The following is a 13,809-nucleotide window of genomic DNA, read 5'->3' as shown; positions in this document are numbered from 1 at the left end:
AAAGGTTGAATCAGTCTGAGTTCTTCTTTTCCTATTTGTATTCCATCTCACTCCAGACAGAATGGAAATTATCAAAAATACAAGTAATAATAACAGTTGGTGAGGATGTGGGGAAAAAGGTTCACTCATACACTACTGGAAAAACCACTCTGGAAAACAGTATAGAGATTCCTCAGAAAACTTGTAACGGAACCACCATTTGACCCAGTTATCCCATTCCTCAGCATATACCTAAAGGACTTAAAATCAGCATACCAGTGTAACACAGTCACATCAATCTTCATAGCAGCTCAATTCACAATAGCTAAGCTACGGAACCAAACCAAGGAGTCCTTTGAATAGATGAAAGGATGAAGAAAATGTGGTACATATAAACAATGGAACATTATTCAGTCATAAATAATAATAAAATTATGGCATTTGCTGATAGATGGAATTCGGTTCCTTAGCAATGTTGCTAAGTGAAATCAGCCAATTCCAAAATACCAAAGGCCTAATGTTCTCTGTGATGTGCAGATACTGAATCACAACTGGGGATGGGGTGGATGTTTACTGCATAGGTCAGGGAGTAGGTGGGGGAATGGGAGGAGGGATGGGAATGGGAAATACACATAATTTTCCTATGTTCATATATGAATACATGACCAGTTAACTCCACATAATGTACAACCACAAGAATGGAAAGCTATACTTCATGTATATATGATATGTCAAAATACATTCTATCATATATAACTAAAAAGAACAAATTTTTCAAAAAAGAGACAGAAAAAAACATTTTCTAAATCACACAATGTGAACAAAGGTAGGGAAGGTCTGTAAAATCAGTAGTAGGTACCAAGAGAAGTCATTTGGCATTTAAAAAATAATAAAAAAAGCAATAATCTATCCAGAAATATAATAAATTCTCCATTTGATTAATATCACTGGTTCTCTCCCAAAAGAGGTTCTTAAGTATAATGAAGGAATATAAAAAATGTCTTATATTAGATGAATAAGAATAAATTATTGACCATATAGCTACATATGTTGTAAATGTTTATGGTACTGGTTAGTACAGATATTTTTCCCTTCTATAATAGAGAGTTATAAAAAGAAAATTGATACTCTTGAAACAACTCATATATATATATATATATATATATATATTATTTATATACGTATATGTATACACACACACACATATACCCACATACAAGAAAACTCCTTCTTGCAGTTATAAATCTTTAACTGAAAGAGCCACAAATTCCATGCACAGAAGCTAACACACTGTTTTAACCCCCTAAATGCTAAAAGTACAACTCTAAGTCTGCCCCGTTTCACTTCCACATTACCTGATAGTTATCACTGACAAACACATTCAGAGGTGATAAAACAAGCTGCAGCATGGTCTCCCGAAATCCTTTTTTCATTTCAAAACACAGTCTTTCCAAGAAAGCAGTAGGGCACTCAGGACCGTCAGTAGTTCCATGCTAACAAAATACCACAATCGAGATAGAAGTTAAGAGTAAGAAATTATTAGGAAAACAAAAATCACTTTTCATGATTAAGAGAATTAGCTTTTTCAAAAGTAAAAACAGTATATGTTACCAAAAATAACTACTTTGCACTAGCAAGGACATTTGCTGCCCTGGGCACCCGAGGTGACTTCTCTGCTACACAGTGCTGGCACGTAACACAGAGCAAATTATTCCAGGGCATTCTCCTCCCTATGCCGCCTGCTCTCAAAGCTCCTGGTTCTTGGGGCCATATCATCTCAGACCAGTTAGCTTCCAAGCCCCGTATGTGCCAAGGGCATTCTCAGAGTGAGCCTGGATGCTTTACTGGGTCTAAACCTCTGCACAATGCATCCTCTGGGATCAAGCCCGAACTTGATTTTGTAATTGGTTCACCATGAGGACCCAAACTGATGTGGGGTCTAGATACAAGAGCTAAGAAATCGTAAAGTCCTAGACCATCCCCATCTGGCTAACTATAAATACAGCAACTCAATGTCATAGGAAAATGTCATAAAGTTACACAGAACAGCAAACAAGCAGTTGGAAGAAAAAGAAAACCCAAAGTAAAACTACCCACCATCAAGTAATCATATGATGAAGAAAATAAGCTTTCTAACAGCAAAAGGATAAAGTTTAAATTCCTTTAACCTAAACTTTATCCTTTTAAAAATGTGTACATGCACCCAGGCAGGCATAGAGTCGCCTATGCTAAATGGATGTCCTAACACATTTTGGGCTATTCTGATATGCCAGTACTTACAACAGGCAGGCGCCCGTGAACTTTGTACAAATTAACCAGCACAGTGATGTCCCAGGGACGCAGGGCGAGTGGGTGGACTGACTTAGCTGGACCTTCGCTCTCCTTCTTGTCGTTTTCCATTCCAACAGCAGTCCACCCCGAGCTGGAAGAGGTTGACAGCGACAGCACGGGACTGGAGACCACCTCCTCGAAGTCCATGTACATGTCGTCTTCCCCAAAGTAGTTTTCCTGTGAACATCAAGGGAAACAAGCTGGCATTACAGAGCTAAGTGATAACTTCAGCTGGGGGCCTGAATTTGTAAACTACAAACCACCTGCACCTACTGTATTTAGTTAAAAATTGAAGTGTCAGGTCTATTTTCATAATTTGAAAAGACATATTGGAAAACAATTATTCAGAAGCACAAAAAGCAAAAGACTACAGGGTTTACAGTAAGCTGCATGACATCACCCCAATGATAGCAAAAAGTATAATTCAGTTCCTCAAAGAGACCTCTAAGATCTGTGGTGGGAGGGAGGTGCAGCTCAATGGCAAAGCTCTCACCTAGTACATATGAGGCGCTGAGTTTGATTCCCAACCCCATAGAAAAGAAAAAAGAAAGAAAAAGATTTTATGCTTCAATGACTTTCAGTGTTTGCTTCATAGAGCCCAAGGCAACACTCAGGGACATCCTTTGAAGAAAGTGAATCAAGTCCACGAAAATCAATTTGGATGACTCTTAATAAATATTATAACTTATATATTACAGTTGGCATGTTGAGCCAGAAATGTCTTTAACAGTTTTAATAAGAATGTCTAATTTTAGTTCCTGATTAAATAAATACATGTGTTATTAACAGGTATCAAATTTCCTCTCACACAGTTTGCTTTTTTTAAAATTTTAGATATTTTTATTCATTGTACACAAATGGGGTACAACTTTTCATTTCTCTGTTTGTACACGATGTAGTTTGTGTGATCATACATGTACACAGGGTAATGACGTCTGTCTCATTCCATTATCTTTCTCTCCCCCCACCCCCTCTCCACCCCTCATTTCCCTCTACACAATCCATCCTTCCTCCATTCCTCCCTCCCCCCGCCCCACCCCCAGTTTGTATCATCATTCACTTGTCAAAGAAAACATTCAGCTTTTGGTTTTTTGGGATTGGCTTATTTCACTTAGCATGATATTCTCCAACTCCATTCATTTACCTGCAAATATCATAATTTTATTCTTCTTTATGGTTGTGTAATATTCCATTGTGTATATATACCAGTTTTATTCTATTAAGCTACTGAAGGGCATCTAGGTTGGTGTTCCAACTATTTTGTGATTTCTTTTGTATCATAAATTAAAATTTGACTTTTGTTTTTAAGAAACAAATTTAGTCTCAATTAAAATTATTTTTTCCCACTGACTGTGAATTTATATTTTGCTTATTTAAACTATCAGTAATAAAGTTGTTAAATATCCTTGCTAACACTGTTAATTTTATCTGTTAAACATGAGAACCTAATCAGTATTTTGGTAAATTCTGCAGTTGGGTTACTGACAAATTTGTTTTCTAACTATGGTTATGGACACAAGGCCATCATCTTTTCTTAGAAAAGGATGTTGAAGATCTTAAAGTTATTCAACTAATTAATGAGAATACTAATATTCAAATCCCAAATCCACTGCTTCACAAAACCAGGAGTTTTCCCTGTATTCTCTATTGCTGTCCACTGCTAAAAAAACACAGCTACAACTTGAAACCAGCTTGAAATCTTAACTCTCCTTAAATCCAAACCATGCAGAAATTCAAGCACAAATATATAGGAAAATAAACACGGAGCTGTATCTTAAAACCCCAACATAAAATTTTTACAACTAAACATGAATGTCTAAGCCTTTACTGTTCATTAAACTCCAAAAGAATTCAGAACGGGAGTTATCATGTAAATCATTTAGATCACATTTTTAAAGAGTTACAAGTGCTAAGGGTCTTTTATGAGTTACTACATTTGCAACTACTGAATATTAAGAACAAAATGTACTTTTAAAATTAAAGCTCCTTTAAGTTAGCTTAATGTTATATGTTTAATGCTGTGTGCCCAAGTTTTTGTTTTGTTTTTTAAAATGTTAATTACAAATATAAGGGGTTAATTTCTTAAAGATACACACAAAAAATTTACCACAAAGATAGCCAAAGTATAAGGCAAGTGGTAGTACATCATGGCAAACTATTATGATATTTTAAGTTAATGTGCAAACTATTATGGTATTTTAAGATCAATATAGACAAATATTTACAAGCACAAGACTTTTATTTACATTTATAGTAGGTGACGTGAAATTAAACTATCTTCAAAATAAACTAAAATAATACTGGAAAAAAAATCATTGGTCTTTAGAACTGGGAAAACGTGTTTTCTGTCAAGTTTGGCATGTTTGAATTTAAGAATGATAAACTACATTTTCTATTTACTTCGGAGTTCTCTGAAATATTATTTCCCAAGGATATTTTATTGAGTATCAAGTAGTCTACTTCAAGTAACAGGAGACAGCCATGTTTTTCCAATTTAAAAGTTCATACCCAGTCATACTCATTTCTCAAAAAAGAATTATCAACAACAGGTTAAAAGGTCACAGCTAATAAAATCAGAGAAGCAGGCGGAAAGGCCTTACAAGTACCCTCTTTTCTAAGGTTACGTTTTTAAAAAAAAAAAAAAAAAAAAAAGGGAAACTTGGAGCCAGGCTTCTGTTGGAGACTACTGAACTGTTTTTAAAACAGAAAGGACGAGTGCCACGTACGCCCTTAACCCCCAGTTACCAGGTGCAACACGGGGACCTTTCCCGTCCTCCACTAACGAGAACCACCACGAGCACGAGTCCACCCAGGACAGCAGTCTGAGTGTGCTGCTGTTCAACCCTGCCTGCGACAGGAGAAAAGACACCAAGTCTCACAACTGCAGGCTGGAAACGAGTGGCCAACTGTCCACATCTGCAGAAGGCCTCCCAGCTCCATAAACTCTTCTCAGATTTTAAAGCATGTTTAGCACACATTCTTTTTCCAGAGCTCTTTGCAACGGTAATGCCAGATCAGTTTCTTTTGTGGATTTTGGAAATCATTTTTTCAAATATAATCTAACAATTAGAGTGATTTTATAATTTCTTCATGTTTAATTTTGAGAACTAAGTAAATCTCAACAAATTTTCGCTCTTCTAATTTCATTTTTTATCTATATATGCATTTCATCATAGAAACATGAAACAATACACTACAAAAATGACACATATAGATACAAAATGCCTAAATTCCAAAACGTTTTGAAATCCTAACACTGATACTGACTAAAACCTAAGTTACAGATTAAAATAAATGCCCTTCAGCATGCTTGTCTCTAGGTCTGGGAGCCACCCTTCCTGCTTTCACAAGTTCTAATGGAAAATCGCAGAATCTCAGAGCAATGATTCTGATAAGTGTCACCACCATGGAAGTCAGGATGAACCTCCTGAGACTGCTCTGGCACACAGCAGAGAAGATGCCAGAAGATGCCCAAGATGACGGCAAGGGAAGAAAATGATCTGAAGGGAGTGCCAGAAGCAGCTGGCTTGGAACAGGCTCAGAGACACAGGGAAAAGCAAGTACTTCTGGGAAGCAAAGTGGGAAGGTATCAGGACCCAGGAAGAAGAGTGTGAGTATCCGGAGCCACAGATCACAGGAAAGGAAGTATCTCATGGCCTATGAAGAGATCAGCGACCCTGAGGAAGGAGACTGACTCTTCGGGGATGTGACCTGCCAGTGATGAAAAGCAACGTGGGGTGACCTTTTGCAGTCACAGGCATGGCTGTGAACTCCTGAACTCCTGATCATCAGGTATATCAGCAAGTGAAAGGAAGGACTGGCAACATTAAAAATTTAAGCATCATTTGTTCTAACTATATGTTATGTATTCCATCAGCATCGTTCTTGCTAGGTGTCCCGCAGTCTGTTCGATATTAGAGTTTTATTGAGCAAAACACATAACTATAATGCATATATTTGTTTCTATAACCATGGGACAGTCTTCAAAAACAAGCATTGTCAGATATTCCCTGCACTGAACAGCACTACCTTTCCTTTGCTCGAGGTGGGACTACCAAAGATGCAGGTGTTTAAATTCAGACATTTTTCTCTGCATTTACACACACACAAGGTACCACTATGGGCACCTCTCATCTGCTTTTTTCCCACTACTACCTTATCTGTCTGGACAAGTCCCCTCAATCTGTTTCCAGCTCAGTACATACTCCATGCTGCAAACTCCCATCTTTGGTTCACCCTGCATCAGTCTCCAACAATTAATAAATATTTGCAAATGTTTCCCTTAAAAAAATAAAAAAGTAAGAAAGGGAATTTAAGGTAGAATAACATCACTATATCAGCATGACGCTAAACTTTAAGGTAGGCAAAGTCAGAAACAAAAATTACACATGTTCCTTATGAAAAGCACAGAGTTCTTTGGGCTAGACAAATTTTCTGCCTGTTGTTTTAGATATATATTTAATATGTATGTCAAATTTAAAATTTTTAAATTTGCTTTGATAGTTTATACAAGTTCTACATTAATTGGATGAATGCAAATACTAACACATTCTTAAGCATAACAAACTTTTGATACTACTAAAAAAGTACATATCCAAATGTAATGAGCTATCAACAGAGAGGCCTCATTTGTAGAGAAGGATATATAAAGAAATCTAAATGGAGACATATATATTGTTCTCTGTCTTTTTCTTTATTATAATCCTCTTATTTTTGGCAAATATGTATCACTATAAAATTTTTAAAATAAAAAACTGACAGTGTGCACGTGGCTATGCAAAAACAAAGCTAATACCTAATGAAATTCAAATCCTGACACCACACTGCAGCTACCACTCTCAGCCTGCTGATTCAACCATTACTTACATTAATGAAAATATAAATCAGCCTCTTCAGTGAGATTCGAGCTAAATTTGCATTTTAATCCCTTAATAGTTATTCACGGGCAATCCCAAGAAAGTCAGACATTGGGAGAAATATGTGAAGAATATTTTAGGTGAAACAGTGGTCATAAGAAAGAAAACACTGTATATGTATGCATTTCTCCCTTTGAGCCCACAGATGTACTCCTTCAGGAATCTCCTTTTTAAACGCTAGGGGAAGAAAAGGTAACCACCAAAAGCTCCAGATTTCTACAAATATTATCCACATTTTCCCTGCATCTTAGAACTTATGTTATCTGATGCTTTCTAACAGTTTTTAGAAATATAGTTACTCAAATGATGACATTCTGCACCTCAAATTCAAGTCAGCTAGTATTTTGTCCAAAGAGCCCTTACAGACTGACACACTGTTTCTTCTCCCTATTATTATACACTGTGGAATTCCTTATTAACTAAGTATTCAATATCCAAATCTGCAGCTGTGAAACTGCAACAGGATACAAATAAATAACCACTATAAAATTAGGCCCACACAGACATCCCTCCCATAAGTAACTCTACTGTTTGTGGTATTTTTAATCTGTTCTTGATCACAGATATGGTAAACATCCAACAGTTTAATGAAAATAAAAGCAAAGAGAATGTGCAAAATTCTGGAGAAAAGTAAAATTTTGTGAAATGATGTTGGAAAACCACTCTCCTCAAAGCTTCCAGTGATAAACAAGGACCTAGAAGAGTTACCAGAAAGAAGTGCAAACCAACAAGAACTGCTGAGACCCAGGGGAGACTTCTTTAAAGTGTGGTTTGAATAATGAAAGAATTAAAGTGATCTCTAGAAAAAAGGTGAAGTCCTCAAATATTTTTCTAAAAATAGCCTCTCTTAATAATTGTGCTACACACATCAACCTTAAAGTGCTATCACACTGTGCAATCATACAGTTCAGTGGAAAAATTATGCCAAATGAATTGACACTGGATTTAGTCTTTGTTCTAAGAAGTGGTGTATATTTATTCAGAAACTAAATTTAGCATGCTCTTGCAATAAACTTATTTTCATGGATTTGCTTTCATTTTTAAAATAAAGATCCAAACAAATCTTGGCTTATTATTTATCATGAAATGTTATCATCTGTTTTTAATGGATTCACTTAAAACAGACTTTCTATAGTGAAGTCAATGTTTCTCAATTATTCTCAGGTAACAAGCATTACTTCTACTGTGTTAGTTACAAAGTGTTAAATCTGTCCATGTAGATGTCAGACATACTGTCCAGATATCTGTTACCCCTCTACCTATCTCCTTGAAAAAATAAATGTCTTCTTCATCTGTAGCAACCAGCACCACTGCTGGCCCAACAAATGCTCAAACTAAAATCCACCCGACTGAGGAGAACTGATCTTAACAACTGCAACAGATTCCAGCACCCATCCGTCCAAATACATCGTTTATTCTCAACAATTCAAATCACCCATCAGGCTACTGTGAATCCACCCTGATTTTCATTTAGAATGAAACTATTTTGCCTGTTTAAAAATATAAAATCTCTAAAATCATACCTTTATACATAGAAAGGAATTGAGCAGAGGCCCATAGAGAGTTATCTGAGAATCTGGGGAAAGTTCCATTTCTACATGAAGTTTATCAGGTGGAAGTTCTGAGGGGTCAACAGGAGGGCGTGAAGAGGTAGACGGAGAGGAGACAACTCTCTCTGTAGTCTTCTGGGCTGGTCTTAATACTGATAGCATTGTTTCTTCCATTTCTGACACTGGCATAAATTGAGAAAGAAAAAGAGAGTAATGTTTGAGGAAGGAGAAAAATAACCTCTTAGAAGTCCTTTAAGGCAATATTCAGTAAGACATAATACTTAGCAAATGTAAAATCAAATAACCTTGATAATATCTACAGTATATATTACAAACAGACCTGAAAGATCAAAAATTCCAAGAAAGAAAATAAAGAATAGACTTCACTTAAGTAAGGAAATAAATGCATAAATCGGACTGAATGAATCAATGAACAATTCCTATTAACATAAGCAACATTCTCATAAGTTCCCTACAATATAAATTTGAGTCACAATTAGTCCTTAAGTATACTTGGGCATAAACTACAAAGCTGTTTTCACATAAATAACCAGTAAAATACAGGATGACATTATCAAGCCACCACAAATATGAACAACTATCAGCACTATTCTTTGAAACTTAACATGATGGAAAAATAAACAAAGAAAATATCACTTGATTCTTGTTCTTAGTTGTGCCTCAGGTAATAAGGCAAATTACCTTCAGGAAAAGATAAATTATGTTAAAGTTGTCAAAATGCGTTAAAGAAACTAACATTTAACAAAATCAACTGAGGCATTTCAATTTAGGCTTCCTAATACACAGATTCTCACACACTTTGCTTCCTATTCCAGCTCTGCTGCTTCTGATGTAGCAGATCTTGAGAAAACGACTTGTCTTTTCTGAGCATAGTTCTTCAACTTCAAGTTCAGAATAATATCTACCTCACAGAGTTGTGATAAGGATTAAATGAGATAATTTAAGCCAGAAGACTACTTGGCCCAGTGTTTGATTATACAGTAAATGCTCAATAAAAGTTAGCTATAACTATTCAAAATTATTTCACAGATTATAAATTTATATAATTATTTTAGAACAATAAATACACTTCCTGTTTTTAATCTTTTTTTGTATTTTTAATGACTATCAATCACAATAACAGCTATTTCAAAGTATAAATTACATAAAAGCACTTACATGATTGTTTCAGTTGTTCGTCTGCCTTTTGGGGATAAATTGGATGCCAAGTATAATCAATTGTAAGCAGGACACTTGGGACAGTCCAGCACTCAACCCAACCAGCTCTATAAAGAATAAGAAAGTTTCGGGTCAGATATTTGTTACTTTAATTTTATACAGACACTAGTTACAGGTAATGAAACTTTATAATTATTATTTAAAAGAAGAAATGGCTCCACTTGTAGATACAAAAGACTAGGGTCGCTAACTGTATGTACTCACTTTTCCTGAGTAATATTGCGCCATTTTGGTTTAACTGTTTTTTGGCCACTCTGACACTCAGCAGGAATACCAGCATCATGACCCATCTTACTTGGGTGACAATTCTTTACCAGCATAAATAATGAATATTTACTAGGGTGGCAATCTGGTAGAAACAAATGAAGATCAACATCTTCTCCCTAAAAAACAATACATAACATCCCAAAGTAATAAATTCAGTACATTCATATGTTAGGTCACTATCTAGAGCCAAAGCTATAACAATCTTAAAAACAAAAGGGAAACAAAATTTAAATGATAAATGCCTGGAATAAGGTTTTACATTGTCTACAACCTAAATTTTTATTGAAAAATAAAGAAAAAATAGAGAAACAGTATAGTTTCCACATAACAGTAAGTAGACTTGTCTTTCATGGTGACCCATAGATATTTTATCTGAAACTCACTTTCAGGGAGGGGAGCTCACTAATAGAGGCTCAAGTGGAATATATTCTGTATTCTTCATAATTTGAAAAGCAGTACTGAAGCATCATTCAAAAGCTCCTGTGTTAACACAGGAATGTACGGAGGTGAAAAGGTTGGACTTAGTTAGAGAGCTGTAACATAATCTTTTCTTTCCAGTTTGAAAGAAATGACTGGTTGATAAACTAGGGCAAGGTTGAAGGAGGCGGCATGCCCTGGAAGAGGGCATCTGCCCTGAGTGTCTGTCTGTCTGTCTCTCTCTCTCTCTCTCTTTTTCCTCTGCCAAGCCCTTGGGCAACGATGCTCTGCCTTGCTCAGGCCCAGAGCAATGGACTCAGGTGACCATGAACTAACCCTCTGGAACATAAGTCAAAATAAACTTTTCCTCCTTTAAATTGTTCTCAGGTACTTCGGTCACAGCAACACAAAGCTGATTAATACAAATACCATCTTCTTTAATATTTAATAAGTCTTATTTCCTCAACTGACTTTTAATAAGTCTTAATTGCATACTAAAAGGATCATCATTGGGTTTCACTTTTTTCCCCTATATTGCCAGGGATCAATATCCAACTTGGCAACTCACTAGCTACATGACAAGTTGTATAAACTCTTGTTTCTCTTTTTATAAACAATTTATAGATTGTTTTCCAATCTATAAATGTAGGTAATAGCAACAACTATCTCATAAGTGTTGTTCTGAGAAGTAGATGAGTTACTACAGGGAAAGAATTCAGAACAGTACCTGGCACTTGGAAAATGTGTATTAGGCATTAATTGCTTCTATTATTATTGCTGGTACTTTTTTTCACCATAACCAACATTAATACAACTTATCCCTGATTGTCCATACTCTAAAATTAGGTCCTCCACAAAACTGAGCTGAGAAGTACATTAAGGCTGCCTTTGAGATAAAGGAAAGAAAGGAGCTTGTGGTTATTCTCCCTGAATTCAGGGTTAAAATTAGGAATCAAATACAGGGAAGCACTAAATTAGTTCCTACACTTTACAGCTAGGAGAGGTTCTTAAGAGAACATAGATGAGCTACAGAGATCAGAACTGAGCACCAGAAAATAAACACCTGGAGATTTTTTTTTAAAAATTGGTCAGTTTTTTGGAGCTGTTAACTACAAAAAGAAAACAGCAGGAACTCTATGACACTCAAGTTAGTGGACTCTGGAAGAACGCGGAACACCTTAGGGTGGCAAGGAGACAGGCAGGGGAAGGTGAGGGCAAGCTCTCGGGAGTCACACTAATAAACCTGTGGAACAGACAACACATGCAGTGATACATACTCTTAAAGAGAACTTGGTGTTACATGTTGCTGGAACAAAGTCCGTAAAAGGCAAAGAAAAATCAATGTTCAGGGTTTCCCCACAGGCTGCCAGATACACTAAAAAAAAAAAATAAATAAATTTACTTTTAATGTCAATAAAATTTAAATGTAAATATTGCTTTAAATGCATACCCTAAACAAAACTAAACATAAGACACTTAGTCCAAAGCATATTCTGAAATGGTCCTGAAAGTTTCACAAGATAATGGGGGGAGGGAGGGACAAACAACTCTAGCACCTATTAAAACTACAAAATCAATACTAATTTTCTTTGTTGTTATGTGTCAAAATAAAAATATTTATCCTAATTTAAATCTCTTACCATTTTCCTGTTGTTTAGTGGAACAGTCAATCCAATTGTGCTGATTAGCAGCCCAAATCATTTCAAATTGATGAAACATGATTTTAAAATTCCATGTATACGGAACAAATGAAAAAATGTCTGGAGCACTATCACTCGACCAGTCTTGAATTAAATCTGAAAGTATTGGGGTACAAAACAGAAAGTTAACTGAAATTTAGAAAATAAACACATACAATATAATTCCAGTCAAATGAATTTCTCCTTTGTAGCTAAAAAGAACTTTTATATTAAAATATTTTCATAAAATCCACCAAATGAGTTACTAGTCAATTTCAAATTAAAAATTGTATTTATCTTTTTCTCAAAAAATTTTAGAAAAGAGAAAAAAATACTGTTGCCTGATATTTCATTACCCAAATAATCCAACACTGTAAATACATTTCCTTCTAATCATTTTACTATATGGCTTTTTATACTATACTATGTTTTGTGCTGCTCTTTGACTGAAAAATACCTTCTCATGTTAATTTACTCACATTTACATAAATTTCATATTAATGGTTCATTAAAGAGATTAATCTTGTAAGATCTGTTTTCCTGACTCTCAGACACTTAGACTCTAACTTTTTGTGTTACATATAAGGTCAGTGTACATTTTTGTGCAAAGTGCTATATACATTAGGATTGTTCTCAGTACAGATTTCAGAAAGGGCACCACTGAATCAAAGCTGAGGAATTGTCAAGGTTGTTACAGATCACAGAGCTGCTTCCCAAAAGAAGTGAATCAATCCACTTATGCTGCTACCTGAAATGCATGCCTGCTTATTTCTTCATAGCCTGTGTTGCATCATATTTATTCCTACCTGTGTCGTCCCCCACCCAGGGGGTAAGGGAGGTAGGTAGGAGGTCTTGCTATTTCATAACTGAAAAATAAACTCATTTTAATTAAATTTCTTCATTACAAGTATAGTTTAACATTTTTAATGTTTATTCACAAAACAAGTATCTACTCAGTATTCAACTGTGTGCATGGTTCTATACACACTGTGACTAAAATGGTGAATAAAACATAGGCTAGGTCTTCTCAGAATTTATAATCAATCATCACTAGTTGCTGATGAGTTGTATGTTTTAATTTCGCTTGTAAAATTGTGTTCATACACTTCGTCTATTAATCCTCTGGTACCTTAATGTTTTTCTTTTCTTTTAACTGAAGAAGCAAAAGCTCTCTCTATGAAGATATTAGCTCTGATCGACACAGTGGTTTCCACAACTTGTTCTTTTGGCCTCCGCATCATTTATATGTACTGTACACTCCCAGCAAATACCTCCTTCCAGAGGTGTCAGACTCATCTTTTTTTTTTTTTTTTTTTTGACATAATTATAAGGGCATGGAATATAGTTTTGCTCTAATTCAGTCTAATCCTTACTTCTCAGTGCCACCATGCCAGGCTAGCCTGGCTCTAGTCCACTTTCTAACCTTATTCT

General features: G+C 35.5%; 1 protein-coding gene across 1 annotated transcript in view; it reads right to left on the bottom strand.

Annotated features, from left to right (window-relative positions):
- Bltp1 (bridge-like lipid transfer protein family member 1) overlaps nucleotides 1–13,809 on the bottom strand; it is a 191,499-nt gene that overhangs the window by 122,875 nt on the left and 54,815 nt on the right. The window contains 7 exon segments of the mRNA XM_047567624.1: nucleotides 1,335–1,472; nucleotides 2,260–2,487; nucleotides 8,750–8,958; nucleotides 9,956–10,062; nucleotides 10,220–10,398; nucleotides 11,977–12,074; nucleotides 12,340–12,495. Coding sequence (XP_047423580.1) covers nucleotides 1,335–1,472; nucleotides 2,260–2,487; nucleotides 8,750–8,958; nucleotides 9,956–10,062; nucleotides 10,220–10,398; nucleotides 11,977–12,074; nucleotides 12,340–12,495 — 1,115 coding nt within the window.

This window comes from Sciurus carolinensis, chromosome 10, assembly GCF_902686445.1.
Source record: "Sciurus carolinensis chromosome 10, mSciCar1.2, whole genome shotgun sequence".
Classification (NCBI taxonomy): Eukaryota; Metazoa; Chordata; class Mammalia; order Rodentia; family Sciuridae; genus Sciurus; species Sciurus carolinensis.
The sequence above is the reverse complement of the archived record's forward strand: the minus strand, read 5'-3'. Positions and strand labels throughout refer to the sequence as shown.